At 34.8% G+C, this 19,985-nt stretch overlaps 1 protein-coding gene across 4 annotated transcripts in view; it reads left to right on the plus strand.

Moving 5' to 3' along the window:
* Nucleotides 1-13,843, plus strand: part of PAPOLA (poly(A) polymerase alpha) — a 40,387-nt gene extending 26,544 nt beyond the window's left edge. Inside the window, exons 14-22 of one of the 4 annotated variants that reach the window (XM_048947834.1) lie at nucleotides 527-646; nucleotides 2,194-2,303; nucleotides 3,704-3,825; nucleotides 4,495-4,637; nucleotides 5,503-5,600; nucleotides 6,948-7,168; nucleotides 7,544-7,606; nucleotides 9,549-9,620; nucleotides 11,644-13,843. In XM_048947834.1, the coding sequence (XP_048803791.1) occupies nucleotides 527-646; nucleotides 2,194-2,303; nucleotides 3,704-3,825; nucleotides 4,495-4,637; nucleotides 5,503-5,600; nucleotides 6,948-7,168; nucleotides 7,544-7,606; nucleotides 9,549-9,620; nucleotides 11,644-11,739 (1,045 nt within the window). In that variant the 3' untranslated portion in view covers nucleotides 11,740-13,843. Of the gene's footprint in view, nucleotides 1-526; nucleotides 647-2,193; nucleotides 2,304-3,703; nucleotides 3,826-4,494; nucleotides 4,638-5,499; nucleotides 5,601-6,947; nucleotides 7,169-7,540; nucleotides 7,607-9,548; nucleotides 9,621-11,643 lie in introns of all 4 variants that reach the window. The other 3 variants (XM_048947832.1, XM_048947833.1, XM_048947830.1) reach the window with 3 other exon arrangements.
* Nucleotides 13,844-19,985: the final 6,142 nt, after the last annotated feature.

The following is a 19,985-nucleotide window of genomic DNA, read 5'->3' on the forward strand; positions in this document are numbered from 1 at the left end:
TTCAACACTACCAAGTTCACGTCACAAATCTTATTTTCTTAAGCTTTATGCGCATTAAGAAGCAGTTGTTAGTAGGTCTGTGTTCAATCTCTAGAAATGTTTTTATCAAACTAAAAATTCCTACTTCTACATTCTTTTTCTGTTAAAGATCTAAGACTGTCAAGTTTTGGAAACTTCCGCATCTTTTCAAATTCTACATTGGATGTTAAAAGAAAATGGCAGAAATACCTGAGAGTTCTTTTGTGCTAACTTATTACTTATGTTTAATTGTTTGCTATTTAAATCTGCTTATAAAAGCAGATCATAAAGCTTCAGGGCATTCTTCATTTCAGAGCTTGCTTTGTGTAAGTTTTTGTAACACGCTTACTCGGCTTATTGATTGAATTTGTCATGTATAGTTCATTAGTTCATTTGTAGTCTCAAAAACTTCTGTAAGCAAAATGCGAACGGCTTCTGCCTGATATGTAATGTTTGATACTTCTATTTCATATTAATGAGAACTTACTAATGAATAACATTTATGCAGGGTGGGTTTGGTGGAATCAAAAATCCGTATTCTAGTTGGAAACCTGGAGAAAAACGAGTTCATTACACTGGCTCATGTGAATCCACAGTCATTCCCAGCACCCAAGGAGAATCCTGACAAGTAAGCAAAAATATGACAATTAATAAACTAAGATTTTTTTAGAATTTTAGGTTAATTTTTCGTGATGGTCCCTAAGGGCATACAATTTTCAGCTGTTCAGAAGTTTTTATAATCGGACGCTCTTTGTTCTGTATAAGAATGTGTCTAAGCCAGAAAAGAGTCTTAAAGAAGGAATGTGCTTCACTAATTATTGTAGTAATTGCATGATTGCAAATAATAGTAACTCCTTGTTATCTACTGTTATTTCACTGCTGTTGATTGACTATCCTGGTATTAGTTGGCATGACAGTTTTAATTACAAGGCAGCACTGAGAATTGAGTAGAAAATAAAACATGATAGAAGTGAATTTTGAATAACTTAAGTAGATGAGGTAAGATTTAGCAGTTGAGAAGCATATCATTTAAACTTGATAAAAGCTGATACTAGAATTCTTGAAGATTTGAAAACATTGAAGGGAATACCAAGCACTTAATGCCGTCTAGTACTCTGTGGGGTTCTTTAACTTCTTTCACCCTCTGTCGCTCCCATTCTCTACCTCTCAGAACAATGATGGAGCTGAGGGCTAAAAATTCTCTTTTTAAGACTTCAGCTTCTGTATAAATAGTGTTGTAATTACCTTTAGAAGGAATTACAATTTTTTGTGAACTACGAGAATGGAGAAGTAGGGAATTATGTAAAAAATGTTTACTTTTCATACACTCTTCCCAGACATCAGGTGCTTGAAATGACAGTATGCTGTTAACCTTAAAAAGTTAAATATAGAAATTATATTTGTTCCAAGTGAAAAAATGAATAAAAGAGGGCACTAAAACTTCAGCTCCATTTTAGTAGGTAAATACAGATAGAACTGCATAGATAATCATGCACTGATTACCTCTTATTTCAGAAGACTGAATGTGGCAAAGCTATTAGTAAAGACTCTTCTTCTAATGTCAGTGGAGTGTTGTTCTTCACCTGCCTTTCTGTAATTTGTTCAGTAATTGATTGGAAGGTGGAATTGTTCTGAAACAGTCTTACAAGGAAAATGCGTGGAATTAAAACATCAGGTGCCTTGAGGTGTTCTGATATATTCTATAATGGGATGTGATAGTTCATTTTCAGTGTACAATAACTGAGAGTAAACTGTCAAAGTAAAGAGTTTCTTACCTGAAAACTGCACTTTGCTGTCAGTTAGAGCTAAGAAATTTGAGAGTTAAAAGCAAATATAGATGGCAAAATTGAAATTGTTTAGTCAGGGAATATGTTAATATTTTGACTTAGAGGTCAGGTGCTGAAAAGCTGCTGTTTCCCATTTCCTATATGGTTGCAATGCCCAGTGCCAACTCTTAAGTAAATCAGAATCTTTGCAGAAGCACCGTTAGTTAGATGATGTTATTTACTGATAATCTTGGTTTGAATTTGCTGGAGATGGTATGTTTTGTGACTTCTTCATACTGGAAATGAAACAGCAATGTCAGCAAGCAACTTGTTATCCTGTTGGTGGATATTGTAAAAAAAAAAAAAAAAAAAAATTAAAAAAAAAATGACTTTACATAAAATTTTGCAGGGAAGAATACCGTACAATGTGGGTGATTGGGTTGGTGTTCAAGAAAACTGAAAATTCTGAAAATTTAAGTGTGGATCTTACTTATGACATCCAGTCTTTTACAGATACAGGTGAGTTTTGTATTACAGATGTTCAGATATGAAACTTGTTACATCCTGCTGCTTGTCTGTTTTTTTCATAATCTATTCTTTCAGTAGTAGATCTGTACCTAGAAATAGAAGGATTCAGGTAAGGAGTTAGTGTTATTTTGTGAAAAACACTTGTAGTGATTTGTAATGCTTCCAGAAGCTCCCGATGAATAACTGGATTGATTATTATTGATCCAAGTGATGAACACAAATCTTTTGGATCTCATTAAAATAATAAATTATATTTGGATCTTTGTTAAGCAGATGTGATTATTATATGTAATCAGCCTCACCTAACTTCATTTATACAAAGCTTGTTTTTTCATCTTTTTGTGAAAGTGATTTTATGAGTGGGTTATAACTGATACCTAATGAACTCTTGAACAAAGTGTCTTATTGCATGGCATTTCATACTATATTTAATTTTGGTTTCATGTCCATCCATAAATGCAGGCAACTTTCTTTCTTAATGCTTATTCCTTCACTCATGAAAAACTTCTGGAATGTTAGAAATTCATAAGGAATGATTTGATAACATGGGAAGAGTGTGATTATGTTTAGGATTGGAAATTCTTTATTTATTATGTATATCTGCTGTTGTCTGTGTGTATGTATATGTGGTTATATTTAGATGAGACTTTGTCAGTCAAGGTGATTATTATTTTCCAAAATGAGTTGGAATAACACTTTTGATTGTAAGTGGGTAAAGATGAAACTCTAGACATCATTTTACATTCTGAGGGTTCAAGAATGTAATAGCTGGTCTCTTTATCAAAGCAGTACCCAAAAGCCATGAGCTTTTAATGAACTGTACTCGCTGTTAAAATCCTTACGTCTTTAGGCTTCAATAGAGTATGAATGGATCTCAGAGCAAAACAATTTGGTGAATTCTAGAAACCTTGCCTGCTTTATTTTTCTTTCTTTCTTTTTGCCTTTGGAAGAGCAGAAATTTAAATGCAACTATGAACATGAGGAAACTGATGCTTTCCAGCATGCTACAGAACTTAGAAACGTGCTTTTGTGGATCTTTTTACTTCTGTGTGCACTTACTAGCTAGTTGTTTGTCTAGGTTATATTTTCAAAGATTTCAGAGGTCCACTTTGAAAGTTTCTTAGTGTGAGGTTTTTATGTCCCCTCACTTAGAGTAACTTCTACTTTGTATAAATTCAGAATAATCTGAATTTTTATGCAGTTTCAGCAATAAAATTAGCAGATTTTGTGATTGTGCTCTCTGTGTTGGTGTAGTAGGCAGTTCACTTATTTTTCCAGAGGGTTTTCTTGAGGGTGACAGATATTCTGTAATACAAATAATTTTTTCCAGGGCAAATAAGTGGACTTTGCAATATACTTTAATACGTATTTACGTTATTCTAATTGTGTAGTTTATAGGCAAGCAATAAACAGCAAGATGTTTGAGATGGATATGAAGATTGCTGCAAGGCATGTGAAACGTAAGCAACTTCACCAACTGCTACCTAATCATGTACTTCAGAAAAAGAAAAAGGTAAACTGTTTTTACTTTAAGTGCTTTATATTAAGAACTTTTTAAACTTATAGAACATTTTTTGTTACAAGTAGGCTTGATTTCAGTACATTTCAGGGAGCAATGCAAATGTTAAGTCATGCATCTTTTTAAGTAGTCGTATGTCATAGTAGGGTTTTTGTCCTCCACTGATATTCAGCAGTGACCTTTTTGCTGTTTAAGTTCCAGATGGTCTCTTAAGTTTTTGTATTTGTTTTTGTATCCTAAAAATGTAAATTTTGGTGTACGTCACTATTAATTTTGAAGCTAATGTAAAAGCAGTGTCTGTAAGCTGCAAAGAATAAAGAAACAGTTCATCTTCTGTTTTTAAACATCATTGAATCTGTACTTGATCTTTGAATATGGGAAACATAAGTGCTTATAGTTGGAAAATTGTCCATTCGTATTTTGTATTGTACATCAGTCCTCTTTTCAGATTTTTTTCTGAAAATAACTGTATTTAGGGCACTTGTATGTGCTTAGCTCAGTGGAAGCTTACCACTATTAGATTACCTCTCATTTCTTTTTTCTTCACAGATGCAACAGCTGATATTTTGCATGACTAAAATTCCATGTCTTTTGAATCTGCTTTTTTGCTTGTTTATTTAAGTCCTTTACTAAATCTAATTTCTTTTGTGTTGTGCATGGTAGCATTCAACAGAAGGAGTCAGACTGACAGCTCTGAATGACAGCAGCCTAGACTTGTCTATGGACAGTGATAACAGCACGTCTGTGCCTTCGCCTACTAGTGCTATGAAGACGAGTCCATTGAACAGTTCTGGAAGTTCTCAGGGGTAATGAAGACTTTCAGTCTTGAGGCTACTTTCTGTTCCTGAATTGTATTTAAGTATGGCAAGTACTGCATTCACAAGATAGTACTGTTATGTTGGGGTGTAAATATTTCGGACTGGAACTTGAAGACTTCTGCGGTTCCAGTTTGAATGCTAGAGCAGAGCTACGTTTGTGGGATGGGGAGCAGCACAGCATTGGGCTTAAGATGAGGAGTTATGACATTGGATACGAGAGCGTAGAAAAGGTGAAACAAAAACTTAGTCACCATAGTAGTAGGGCTGTGAGAGGTTGTGAACAGCAAGTTGAAGTGTGAGAATATGGAGTTTTTGGGCAAATACAGTATCTGGCATGTCACAATTGAAGTATAACTTAACCTGTCTTATTTTTAAACACACAGTTTCTGTAGTTCATGAAAAAGAGAGGGAAGAAAATTTTGTCATGTGAAATCCCAGGTTTTGCTGAGAAGATCCGGGCAGGACTTACATTTGCAGTGGTGCATGTAGATTGAAAACAGGCTTTCTATTCCAGTCCTTGTATATCATTGTTGTTCTGTCCCAAGGGAAAATAATTGCTATACTTCCCCCTGTATCTCATCTGATCAGACTTGCCTGAACTTTTGCCTTTTTTTTTTTTTTTTTTTTAATGCAGTTTCTTGCCAGTCTATAAAGCTGTATTTGCTCAAGTTTCATAGATGACTAATGCTAAATTCTGTCTTCACACTTCACACTTTATGGCATAAAACTGTGTGATGTACTCTGTAATGTAGGTTGTTTCAGCTGTAGTGGCCACGTATACAATGTGGTGATGAAAAGTGGATAGGCATGCTTTACTCATATTAAGCATTTTTTCATTTTTTTCTTCTAGCAGAAGCAGTCCTGCGCCAGCTGTAACAGCAGCATCTGTGACCAACATACAGGCTTCTGAAGTCACTGTGCCACAAACAAATTCCAGTGAAAGCTCAGGGGGTAAGGAAAATGGTGTAGTACATTGCTTCTATTGATTTTTGTAGAGCAGTATTTCTTCTATTGAGGTCTTCATTAAATATGTGCTGTAACATACTCAGCTTGATAAACAGATATACTAATATTTTTAGACTTGGGAAATCACGGCAGGGTATTTTGTACAGCAGTGTTTGTTTATTCTTTTGTTTGCCACTTGCACTAGCAATAAAGTTTTCCAGTGTAGATGATGTTTACAGATTGACTGGTTTAATGAGAAAAAATGTCCAAATCTGGAAGATAATTTTTTTCATTTCTTTTTAATCCATTTCATAGTTAAATCCAAGGGGTGGTTCTTTACTGCCTGTAAACTGCTCCCATGTTCCTTCTCCTGTTTCATGAAATGAATTCTAAGAGTGAAAAAGCCTCAGTACAACGAATGCTCCCTAGTGATGTCTTTTAAAGCATATCCAACTGTGTGTGCTGCTTTATCTTCTATATTTTCTACAAGAAAACATAAACATACTTCTGAAAAGAATTGATGTTTTAGTGAAGTAACAAAGGCATCTGGTGAAAATGTTCACTTAAGAAAGGAGTCGCTGGCTTGCTGGTACTTCAGCTGTGTACATGAACCAAAGCAGATGCAAAAGGGATTGCAACTGGTTATCCTTCCAAGGTGAAAGTTCATCAGTCTCAGAAATTTAGCATGGTGAAGTCTTATGATTCTGATTTCTTTTATCATGTTACAAGTGCATTAATATGAGTAGGTGTGTAATTTTTTTTCTCATCACAGGATAGAGGAAAAACATCCTACATATGCTTATTGATTTGAGATAGGCAACTGTTGAGGTATAGCTTTAAGTGGAACATTTTTCAAAAGGATGTAGAGAATGTCTGATGTTTATGTCCTTCTCTCTCACTTCATAGTTTTGTACACTGAGCCCAAGCAATGATACACTCAGGGCTTCTATGAAAAAGGGAGTATCAGATTTGCCTTGGATTTAAGGCACTCTTAGGCAGTGTACATATGGCTGAGTACTTCTCTACTACAGAAGTAGTACTTCTTTGAGTACCAAGAACACAATAGGTATATTAGCACAGAGCTTCACCTGGCTAGTATAATCTGCTGTTTAGCAGGGCTTATTAGGCCTAGCAGAGTGTCACTGCTGTCGCTGCCTTGTGTCTGGTATGTGAGTTCTCCCTTTAGAAAGAGCTTGAAACTAAACATTTGCTGTTCCAAATGGAATGCTTTTACCACCAACTTTTCCACTTTCTTGAAGACTATTTGATTAATGATTGCTGGACTAGTAATTGGAAACTGAAATGTTTGTCTGAACTAATCTTGCTAAATCTTTTAAAATTATTTACCTGTAGGTTCTTCAAATGAAAGCATTCCTCAAACTGCCACACAACCAGCCATTTCTCCACCACCAAAGCCTACCATCTCTAGAATTGCTTCCTCAACACATCTATTAAATCCATCACCCAGAATTTCAGGAAATGTTGCAACAAAAACGCCTAGCCCTGTCACAGCAGTGAAAAGGACATCTTCTCCCCATAAAGAAGATTCTCCCAAGAAAATGAAAATTGAAGAGGTATTTGAGATTTTGAGATTGTAGCATTTTGCAGTGCTTCAATCCAAAACTTTGAATATTAATTTCTTCTTCTGAGTACTGATTCACATGTTCCAGATTTCAAATACTTTGTTAGTTTTGTGTATTTCCTCCTCTGATTGCATCTTCTTTGTATATTCAGTTTACTAAGGTGTTATGTTCTGTATTATGCTGATACTCATCATGTGACATACAAATGCATCAGCACAAGTATTTAGATTCTAAATTCTTAAAAGCAGTTTTTGAATATAATGTTACGCATTGCAGTTAATTCTTTCTCTGTGTATTTTCTTCTGTTTTTTAACTAATGTTTTCATTATTGGTAATAGTTTTCTTGTTTTGTGTGCATTTCAGCAGGATGAAATAAGTGAAGCTACTAGCTGTGTAGATGTGAATGAGCATGAAAGAATGGAAACAAAGGTATCTATCACTGGTCTATGTAATTTGTCTGCATTCGTTGCAGCTCTTACTTTGGAAAATCACTGTGGTTTTTTTTACCCTAGAAATGACTGGTAGTACTTGTAGATATAGTATAGACTCTCCATTAAAGACATCAAATTCATATGTTCTTCTTAAAGGGTATGTTAACAAATTGCAGTATGTTACCTGATACTAGTTTACCTTCTCCCCAAGTCTGTTGACACATAGATAGTGATCTATTTTTTTTTGCTGGTCATTCCTACTGTGTTATGCATAGCACAAAAAAAAAGCTTGTGCTGACTTGCCAAGTTTTAGATTGTGGGGAAATGAATGGTGCTATATGAAGTCTTTTCTGATGGATATTTTATGCAGTTGTAGCAAAGCCTCTGGGGACTTCCAGAGGTCCAGGTGTGCTCCTACAGTATCTTGTAAATTGCCAGGCAATATTTTTGCTTACCATTGGTGGAAAGGGTGATGGTCTGTCCTTATCTTTATGATAACCACTTACACTGTTTTTATAGGGCATGTCTTGGTACTCTTGGAATACAGTGGAAAGTATGCCAAGAAATTAAAATAACTAGTATGCTTTAATACTTGTGTTTAACTTCCACACCCTTCAATGAAAAATCTTATTTAGTCACCTTGAAATTGCTTTGAACTTAAAACAGGTGAAGGCAGAAATGGTTGTAAGCATTTAATCCTAATGTCGAAGTTAGATCCTTTGGATACAGATAATTATAAAAGTTGTAGGTAATCCTTTTAGGCTCTGTTGTAGTCTTGTCTAAATCTTATGTCCATAATTTGTATGGTAGGACTTGAGGGAATAGACTTCTTGACTAACATGGACTTGTTTTTTTACTGCTTTGAAATGCATACCTCTTAGTAGGGTGTGGCTTATTGTTTGGTACAATTTTAAGTAACAGGCTTTCATTAAAAGGAGAATGACCCACTGTCCTGTTTTAGTCATTCAGTCCCACTTAATGCCCCACAGATGTTCATCTGATCGTAGAAAAAACTGATTTAATTTACTAAAGTAGCAGGAATACTATTCTGGCAGAATAGTGTATTTAACCTTGTTATCAGTTTGCTCAGTAACAAATCTATATAAATGTGAATTTAAAAACAGTGTTTATTTGCAACCTTTGTAAAAGTGGGCTTAAGTAATTTACCTTTCTTCTGGCTTCATTTTCCACAAATAACTCTTAAAGTATCTTCAGTCCTTCTATTTTTGAAAAAACTACTGGGGCAGGAAGATGCAGTTATGTGTAGGGATTGAGGATAACTTGGTCTGTAGTAATAAGTGTAGGGGGGCTGCTAAAAAAAGAAATGAAATACTGAGCAATGAAATTAATGTTCAGTTCTTGAAACAGCTTCTGTATTTTGATTACGTAGGAATTTAGTCCTGATCTTCAGCTGTTTATGAAGTGTGTTCAATGACTTCAGCTTAGTTCTGTAGCATTGAAGGAATTTACTCAATTCATCATAGTGGAAAAGCAGTCAAATTTTGCAAGAAGTGCATTAATCTGTCACGTAATCTTTCTTGATACTACCCTTTTTCTTTAATAAACTGAATGACACACAACTTTTTCCTATAGGATTCTGCTTAAAAGCTATGGGTGGTGTACCAATCAACAAATGAGAAGTGAGGTGGCTTGTGTTGCTGTCAAATTCCTAGTGGGCAAAACATTTTTTAGTGTGTTGCTCAAAATGGAGAGCAAGAAGAAAATTCACAGGCAGTGGAAGCATGGGCAAGTAACCTGGGGGGAGTATATAGGATGGTGCTAGATAGCTGAGGTTGAGAAGGCCAGCGCCCTGCTGCAACCAACATCGTTGATTTGTGTGATGGTGTAACTCTGATAGTGGACAAGGGAAGAGGCACTGATATTATCTATCTGGACTTCATTAAGGCCTTAGACATGGTTCCTTATCTGTTTATTTTTAGGAGCTATTGGATACGGAAGTGAGTGTTAATTCCCAAATGGAACATCTTCAGACAACTTTGCAAGCTCCTCAGGTACTGGTTTTGAAAACAATGGATTTCTGTTTCTATATGTTGGTCTGTGCTGAAAATATTGAAATGAAAATAAAGTTGCTTGTTGTTACTGTCACAATTTTTGTGTTTTAGATGGTCATTGATCTTATTGAATATGCATTGTAGCTAAACATGTATGGCTTGCCATACAAACTGACCGAAGCTGGATTCGCTCTTCTGAATTGTGCCTTCAAAGTAAGGGGCTCAGTTTATTCCTTTGTGCTTTGCACATCACAGAATAATCCTTTCTAACAAGGAAAAAAATGCTTTAAATAGCTGCTGCTCAAAGATGTCCTGGTAGAGTTTGGAAATGTGAGAAAGTTGGCTTCAGATTCTGGTGTTTGGTGTGAGAGGGGAGAGAGAAGTTCTGTTCTGATAGTTTATTAGCCAACTATCTCACTTCACTGCTGGTGAAGGAACGTAAGTAGCATTCTGTGATAGTCTCTTAAGCTTTCTTTCCTAGTATTATAATCACTTCTGGAGAACATCTTTACTGGCATTTTTAAGCCTTACTTGTTGCTCTACTGATTAAAAGCTCACAATTGCAAATTGTTTTATGCTCGCTCTGCTCTTTAAATGATGTATAGTAAATGTATTGATTGAAAATGGGGATGTATTGCAATAGTAGTATTTGTTAACAGGCTTTTTGAACTACATGAGCAGACCACATGAGCAATATCTAATAAAGGTACCAAAATTAGCAGAAATTGTAGATGTTATGTGGGCACTTCAAACTACTTCAAGGAAATTAGTTTCTTTAAAGATCACGTAGTATGCCAAATTTATTTCATTTATTAAGAGATTATTACTAAAGTGTTCTAGTTTTTACAAATACAGTAGTTGTTACTGTAGCAAAGGTAATCTGGAAACTATAAAATTATGTTGGGCTTCTTCTGTCACTTTTTCAATATTTTCATTGGCTTCTAGAACATTGCTTATGTTACAGGACATGAAAACAATGCAGGTCAGCATGAACCAGGCAGTGGGCTACTGGGTGCAGGTTGGTGGGGAAGGAGGGTTATCAAAGCTATTTTGCTGTGAATCTTTGTTGCGTTGTGTTTTGCCATCATCAGTCAGCGTACTCTGCTGATTCATTTTAATGAAGCAACTGTTGAGAGTAGTCATTTTAATGCAGTTTTTCCCATATGTGAAATGTTCTTTATACTAATTTTGAATGTTTGTAACATAAGAAAACATTTTCTGTTAAATTGTGTGAAGTAATAAATAATAACTGAATTATTGTGATGTCAAATAATATGCAAAACTGGAAGGCAAATGAAGGGGTAGCAGCTTAAAAATAAAGGCTTCTAAGGCATGTAAGAAATTAATTTATTGTATTGAATATTGAGTGTTTTCTTGGTTTTAGAAATAACTTAGGCAAACAAGATTTAATTATTATTAAGGGAGACAAAAGTGTTCAGGGTATTTTTAATGTGGAATTCTTTTCCTGGTCATATAGCAGTGTTTTATCATACTATCTCCATGTTAATCTACTTTAATTCGTTCTGGAAATTCGATCAAAATGTATTCTTAAACAATCTGAAGTATAAATGTAGAAGGACACAAATTGCATAGGGGTCAGCCATCTCATCTTCAATCCGGAAGAGTGTTACTGAGTTACTGAGTTATTCATACCAATCTTGAAATATTAAACATCTTCATCTGATAGTAGATGTCAACCTTATTAGGTGAATATTATATCTTTATTATGGTACAGACTCTTAGTAGGCTCAGCTTTCTCTGCAGCACCTCCTAGTTTCTTGCAGTTGTGGAAAAAGGAGATGCAGACTTTGAAAGAGATAGCTGCACTTTTTCGTTGTTAAAAATGGCTATGTAGGCAAAAGGAATATCTGCTTCTGTCTTTATAGTTTGTAATTATCCTTATCTTGGTATGTTTTGAACTACTCTTCAAGATTTGATTTGTTGTTGAACACTGGTGCCAATTTCTACAGTATTCCTGTAATTTACAGTTAAAATACAAACAAACTTCTTCTTTTCTTTTCAGAAAACACCCAGTACAGATCTTTCCGATATCCCTGCTCTCCCTGCAAATCCTATTCCTGTTATCAAGAATTCAATAAAATTGAGATTGAACCGGTAAAAACAACCTCAGGGGTCCATAAACAATATCTGCCAACTCAACCTGTTGTCTTCTAATGCTAGAAAAAAAAAAAAGAAAAAAAAAAAAGGAGAACAGAGAGTGCAAGACTAGAACATGATCGGAAATGGATTTAGGTATATTTTGTGCACTTCCCTTTCTGGGCTAAAATCACCACTTGATTGGAAGTCCAGGTTAGTATGTGAAGCCAGGAGTACTATTAATGTGTTAGCAACAGTTGCATTAAGTATTTCAAAGGATTACTGCCTTTAAAAACATGAACACTATTTGTATCCATATTTGACATACTGATTGAATTTGTTTGATGCATTGTTTCAAAATTGAGATAAAACTGGCATAAGAATCCCTTAAATGCACTTTTATGTACTTTTTTTTTTATTGGAGTATGACTAATCTTAGATCTTCAGCTGATGCGTTTTCATTTTATTGATGAATCTCTTCAGTAGTAATCTGCGAATGGGATGATGATCTATGATATGCTATACATTGAAGACAAAGTGTATAGTGTATCTAGTTCAACTGCCATCAAGCAGCAGTAAGCCTTTCAAGTGGAATGTCCAATCCTGGGGTAATGAGACATATGTTGAGGAAGTAATTGGGAAGTTTTTGGTATTGGTGGGACTTGATTAAGATGTTGTCTACTTTTATTTATAGGATTGTTTTAAGGTGCATACAGATCAGCAGTCAAACAGCGAATAAACTTTCCTTTGAACTAATCAAACTTATTTCCTTTTTGAGCTCTTTATTGTATTTCTTGGGAAAAGCTTTTGCATTTAGTGTTGGGGTTTTTATTGCAGCTTGTATGCACCGTATAGGACAATAGTTATACAAAATAAAAACAAGCCAGACCATAATATTGTTTTTTGTTTTTTGTTTTCCCTTACATAATCATAATACCTTGTGGCCTGTAGGCACAAATTCAAAAGTTTGTCCCATCACTGAAGTGTTTAAGTAAATCTGTGTGCCTGTGAAATGTAACACCTGTCCTGATGGCCTCTGAATCACTAAATATGAGATGATTTTTGTACACTCCATAAAAGTTCTGTATGCATTTAAAAGGTTCAAATTTTAAATAAAGGAAAAAGATTTTTCCCCAAGAATTTTAAACTTCTTGTTTTTAGATGACTCATCAAAAATAGTTTTACATACTGAACAACATTGAATTTTTAAAAATATTATTTCTAGTAAGCACTTGACATCTACTAAGCTCTCTTACTCCTATTTTTTGTTCTGTAGTCCTATAAAAAAAAAAGATAAGTAACAACTATTTCTTTTGAAAGAACTGAATCTCTCATGGCAAAGAGGAGCAGTATGGAAGAATATGAGGGATATCAGCAGTAATAACAAGTGTAGATAACAAACTTCATGTTACTGTTACTTATTTGATATGTGGGATATCAAATCATATTCCCCTACTTTGATTAGCATGTTTTATGAACTCTCTTCCCCCATTGTGCTCCATCCTCTTTACACGTGCATCTTTCATGTTAAAATTAAATTACTTACACTCTTCCCCTTATCCTTCTAAATTAATTCTCCAAAGTCAGAGTGTAGCTTATCTTTTACTTAGGCTGTGCAGTAACTGAAGGTTTTTTGTTTTTTTTTTCTGCCATTTGTCTAAGAAGTCTAGTATACAGATCTTCACTTTTCCTTGCCCTGTGCAGCCTGCTGTTGTCCACCTCCCAAAGAAGGTTATATTAACAGTTGAAGTGTACAAGGTGTCTGTGTATTTTGTGTAGCTATGGAGTTTAGATCGAAATTGCCAGGCACAATTTTAGTCTTGTCATTTTGTTTACACATCAAAAAATCTTTTTCATTTTATTAAACGTTTCATGTAACTGCACCCAAGTTTTGCCAAGCTGGGAACTTGGAACTTTTCTGTATAGTGACTTTTTAATTCTAGTTTTCATAACCTGGAGATCAGACTGTTGCTTTCGCATGATGTACGTAGTGTCTCATGACTGGAGTTTGCTTTGTTTTATAGTATCTGTACTCCTTGTATTTTTCAAGAGCTATTTTGTAAACAGATGATGTATTTCTCCATTGAAAACACAATAAAAAACAGCACAATCCCATAGTTGCCTCATTTTTCTGAATGTACGAAAGTGTCTTTACTCTGAATTCATACTTTTCTCCTAATCTTTCTGCTAATACAAATTTCAACATGATCGAAAAGAAGTGCAGCATAAATCAACATTCTGTAAGTAAGCATGTTGTATGTAGAAAGTAACTCTGAACAGGATGTTGAGTTCTAGTCTGTGAAAGGGAGAGGCTGTGGATTGTGCAGTGGGATTGAGGACGGAGATGTAGCTTGCCAAAATGCTTAAAGAACATCTCTTCCTCATCTTCTGATTAGGATTCCGTCTTAACTTTAAATTATTAGACAGTACCAGAAGAAATGTGCATAAACAATCTGGGGATTCACTACTTTCTTTAGAAGTTGAAACTAAGTTTATTAAGAAAATCATTGACAGTCTTGCTGTTTTATACTCCTTTTTTCTGCTGTTACTTCTTTTGTCAGCAGATGGCACTGTTTCTTGGGGAACAGTATAAGCTTGCCCTGAAATAAAAGTAAAAATTACAGATAACTGCATCGCTTGATTGATCTTTGTACCAGCATGAGCCCAATCCTCCAAATGCTTGATGTGAGTAACTTTAAGTAGCCCCCCTTTGACTAAAATTTCTTCAACTGCTAAAACCACTGATGATTATGGTCTTCATATTATAATTACCATGCCTAAAACAATGGACCTTTGTGTTGTATATATTTTTCACAGCATGCAATTGCTTGTCTTGTTTAGAACAGATTCATCATCTTTATATCTTGCCCGTCCCTTCTCGCCTTCATCACTGATGTTATTTATGGCTTTAATTCCTTTCTATTCTTTCCAACCAATAAAAATCTGCAAGTAGATGTACAGATTTCTGTTCAGTGTTTCTCATCCTACCAACAGTAGGCTTCAATAGGTTTGTTCTGCGTTCTGGAAGTTCATGAATTCATAAGGATTTGCAAAGATGACATTGAAAATTGCTGTTATAGCCAGAATAATTAACATTCATAAGCCGCGTTACTAACAGATCACTTTGGACATGCTGATTTGAATCAGACTTCTGAATTGATAGGTTTTAGCTAAAATTGTGCTTCCTCGCTGTAGTATGCAAACCATGCTTTGGTGTGTTTTTAGCTACAGTATGTTGACAGACACTGGTAGTCATGTGTGTAGTGACTGAGCAGTAGAGAATATCAAATGATAGTATGTGTATCATAATAAGAGAACAAATTTTAACAAACAGTAAAAAGCGAGTGCTTCAACTCCTAGAATAATGACTGTATAGCAAGAGTCTGCTAGATATTATTGAAGCCAGAATCTACTCTTAAGTGCTGGGAATAATGCTAGAGAAACCACTGATGGTATACAGAATGTTTTTATTGCTTATGTTGTTACAGAAGGCATTTCACATGTTAAAGTGATTGTGGCATGTCTTATGTGAATTTATAAGTACACTAGACAAGTAGATTAATCTCTTTTTGACATTGTTGCTGAACAATACTAAATTTTTATCACTTATAGAAGTACATCTTGATTGTACACTCATATTTATCTGTACACAGTACATTAGCTTTGTTCTTGATAGGTTCACTTTTTAAAGATACAAATGCTCATATTGCAAGTACATCAGTAAAAACCATTTTTTATTTTACTTTAATCAAATTAGTAGAGCTAAGGCTCTGCTTAGTAGAAATAAAACATCTTGGGTTTGTTGATAGAAGCAGATGCAGTTTGATACGCCTACAAAGTTCAAACTAATAATTTGAAATATCTACAAACATCAAACATCTGCTGCTGTCGTCACCAAAGGAATGTGAACTTTGATATAGAACTGCAGAGGGCACATTTTATTATGAAAAAGATAATACAATGAACCACTGCTGAATGTCCCATGTGTGTTGTTGTAGTTGTTTCGTTTATTGGACTTTAAAGCTTTCACGGCTTTTTATTAAAGTTTAGGCATAGCTAATTTGTAGTGCTCTGACTAAATCCTGGGATGCTATCTTTGGGATGCAGTGTTTTTTTCTGTTTTGATGGTTGATTTCTCCTCCCTTCCTCCTCCTCCTTCTACACTGCAACTGTGATCTGGTTAATTCATTTTTTGGCATATCTTTTAATTTTTTTTTAATGACTGTAATTCTCTGACTCTTGTTTTATAGTGGAATGTTTGAATACACTAAGAATATGAAATGCATTATGAAACCTTTACCTTATAAGCTTGCAAGGTATTGAGTTACGTAAGTGAAATGTAATAGCTTCCTAATAGTTCAAAAACAAACAAAAAAACCATACCTGGGATATGCAGATATTATCATGTTTGGTTTTGCAGTAAATTTCCATCTTTAAATAAGAACTTGAATCCAGATAAGTAATAGGAAAGGATAAAGAGGAAATTTACTTCTGATGTATGGTTATAAAAACTTCAACCTGCTGGCTAAGTAAAGCTGCGTTTATTTATTTAACTTGAGCAAATAGCCAATGCATTTAAACTGCCCAATAAGTACGGCCCACACAGATACCGGACAGCTTGCAAGTGCAAATGTCTTTCTCTGTCTTGCAATCTAGCACATCTATTTTATGAATACATTTTGTATTCATCTTTTGAAAAGTAATTTTCTTCGTTAAGGCTACTTAAGTAAATGTTTTGCATGCTTAAAAGTCAGCACTTCAAAGTTGTCGATTAATCTGAGATTATTTCTATGATGTTTGCTTCACTTAATAATAATATACTAACCTAAGGCAGATACAGTTATTAAAGTTGAACAGAATGTTTGGTTGTGTACACTTAATTGATAGTACATTTCAAATGGTGTTAAAGCTGGACTGGGGGGGCGTTGATGTTTGAAAAACAACTTTCTGTCTTTTCCATCCTCCCTACCTTTCCCAGCAGAGAAACGTGGATTTGTTCAGGTTTCCTTTTCTGAATTAAATACATGATGCTTCTCAAAACAGCATATGAGAATTTTGAGTTGCAGCTTCTGGTTTGGATTTACTGAAACCTTGCCCTGCATAGTGTCTGGTGCTGTGTGCCTTCCAGAAATCTGGCATGCGCATTGTCCTTGTTTGTGTTCTCAGTCTGCAGTGGAGCTGTTAATAAAGAGATTGATGATAAAGTTGTCGAAAAGAGACAGTTGGACAGGACTACTCGCCATGAGTGACAGAGGGCATGCTCTGCCTTCACAGCCAAGAACGTTGCCCCCAGCAGAGAGCTGGCCATGCCTGGACGCTGTGCCAAGACTGTTCAGTGCATGGGGAGAGAGGAGTCTGCAGCTTCTATGAAGAATTTCTATTAGATTTTTAGCGTGCACTGTTAAAGTAAGATTTTCTTTATTTAGGATAATCACACTTAGGAAAAAAAATATATATATATATATATATATTGTCTTGAGAACAAATACTGCTTTAAACAGTGATATAAAGGATAGTGCAGATACATTTTGAAATTTTTCTGAATGGTCTGGTAGTGCTTTTGAAATATTTCACAGTGGACTGGGTCAATGGAGTGAAATGGAGATGCTTTGTTCTTAAAATCAACATTTTTTTTTTTTTAAATGGGGAATGAATGCATTATTCATGTATTCAGTCTAGATATTAGCTTCTGTAGGAATGTCCCTGCCAAGATGTCATAAACTTGATTCAACTCAATCACATGATTGGAATAAGAGAAGATGGGAATGATGGATGGAAGCATTCATTGTCTCAGCGACAGTTTATCATGTATAATTTTTATCCGTCACCGCGTAAGAAACAGAAAGACCGATAAAACATTTGATACTTTGGGCCATCTGCTCATGCAGGATATTAGAGTTATTAGTGATTATTCCTACTGCTTCTTATCTTCGTCCAGAACAGTGTGTGGATTTTCTATATGCTAATGATCCCTCTGACCACTAAAGGCAGTATCTCATCTAGGGGTACTTTTTTTCTCTGTAAGTAGTGAAAAAGATATTCTTACAATCCTAAACAAAAGCAGTTACTTAGAAGCAGTTTCAGTAGCCTGCTTTCATGTTGTGCTTTTGAATGTATGTACAGGAGGAAGATTAATCTTTTCTATGTGACCACATTTTAAGTGCTGGTAGCTCATTTTCTGTGGACAAATTGTACAAATGCTATCATTGAATTTTACCAGGGTTGTTCTCTTAGGACAATCTGTTAACTAATTTGTTTTTAAACCAAGTTGAAGTGTGTAGTAGTTCACCAATGAATCCACAAGTTAATGCTTTATATAGATTCTTTGTCATTCTTAATTTAAAAAATATACATATACAGCAACAAAAGTTTCCTTTTCTGTGAGCTTTTGAGTTGCACATGGTAAAACTTCGGAGTAATTTGGTGAATAATCAAATGTTGAATTGATGTAGTTAATATATTTTCAGTTGTTGATATAAACACAGTTAATTTCTTCAATTAAATTTTGCATCAGGCTTTTATTTCTCTCTCTCTTTCTCTCTTTTTAAATCACAAATTTTGAGTTTGTTGTATGAAAATGCTGGTTTAATTCTGGGGAGTCTCCACTCTGTCAATTTATTTTTTAACGCAGCGATGTAACCTAACTTGCCTTTGTTTGTTCTAAAGGTGTAGGAATTGGATTTTAGTCTCTGTAGTGCTGTTCTGAGTAAGACCTGTCTAGCCAGAAGCGCACCAGATGTTCTGTCTTTGCAGATAAAGTCAAACCAGCAAGCTTGATCTAGTACTATTAGGACTTTTTTTAACATTAGTAATACTTTTACATTTGATTTACTTGGCATTTGTTACAATCACCAAAAATAGTTGCTTTTCCTTTCTGGCCGTTAATTTTTCAGAGATAATATGAAAATCCATTATGGGCATTTAGTTTTATTTGTAATAGGGATAATTTACCTTTTGTTACTATTTGATGTTCTAATATAATAAATTTTTAGATTCCCTTAAATGTATCATTTTTTACTTGCAGCTCCCAGAGCAGTGTAAAACAGAGTGCAGCATCACTAGTCTTAATGAAAACAAAGAATTTCAAACAATTGTAAGAGGCAGGACATCAGGCCTTCAGCTGTAACACCTCGTTTTGGTGTTATGGGATGCTCCCTGTTTTTACAAAATAGTCATAGTCATTTACTGCTCAGAATTAAAGAGACAGTCTTTTCAAAGTTGCTGTAATATGAACATATAAGAAAAAAATATATAACATAAAAAAACCACCCAACCTCACTGGTTGGTGCTATGATATGGAGTGGTTTGTTAGAAAGACTGGCTCCCACCAAAGCCATGTCTGAATTCTAATGTTGAATTGCATGTAGCTACGCAACCTTGACTGAGCTGCATTGACTCTTTGTTTCAACCTTGTGCACAAAGTGAGATTAGTGATTATCAGACATTTCATGAATACTGGTTGTTAACATTTGAGACTTTGAGAACGTTCTGGAATTCTGATGTGTTAAAATAATTCCACTGGATTTTACGTTAAGCATGAATCACGCATCTCTTGAAACTCATGCTAGCTTTCCCATCTTGGTTTTGTATCAGATGTATTATCTATGCATTATCTTTGCATCCTGCTGTAAATTAATTCTAAGGATCATATGAAAGAAGAAGTTACCTATGTGTGCTGTTAGAACAGTCTTCCAGTAGAGGAAAACAATAACAATGGGCAATTTGGTACTCTTATTATTAAAGGCATACTACATGCTATTTTCTTTTCTCAAAATATATGTACATGCTGGTTGTCACCCAGGAAAAATACAGAGGTTTGGATACTAAAAGCTGTAACCTACTTTTCTTTTTTTTTTTACTTTTTTTTTCTTCGTTTTTTTTAAATTTTTTTGGTGTGGCATTTCAAGGATAGCATATCTGAAAATAAATTCAGAGTGTACTACTTCTCAGCTTCTGGCACTGCAAACTAACAATGCAGATATGTGGTCTGTCCAGCCTGTAAACAAAGAGAGGGAATGCAGTGATGTTTTTGGAAGATTGGTTTCCTTTTCCTTTACAGCTTCTAGCTTTTTCTAGTTGTCTGAGTTCCAATTGTTTTCATACGGAACGCTGTCAGAAAACTGGGGTTGCGTAAGTGAGGTTGTTGCATGACTTGCATTCGAGTTCTTCACAACAGTAAGGTTGAAGGGTTTTAATTTTTAATGAAAAAAATACTTTTAAAGCACAGTTTGCATATTAAATGAAAAAAAAGAACCTTCTACTTCTTAT

The sequence above is a fragment of the Lagopus muta genome, chromosome 6 (genome assembly GCF_023343835.1).
Source record: "Lagopus muta isolate bLagMut1 chromosome 6, bLagMut1 primary, whole genome shotgun sequence".
Lineage (NCBI taxonomy): Eukaryota > Metazoa > Chordata > Aves > Galliformes > Phasianidae > Lagopus > Lagopus muta.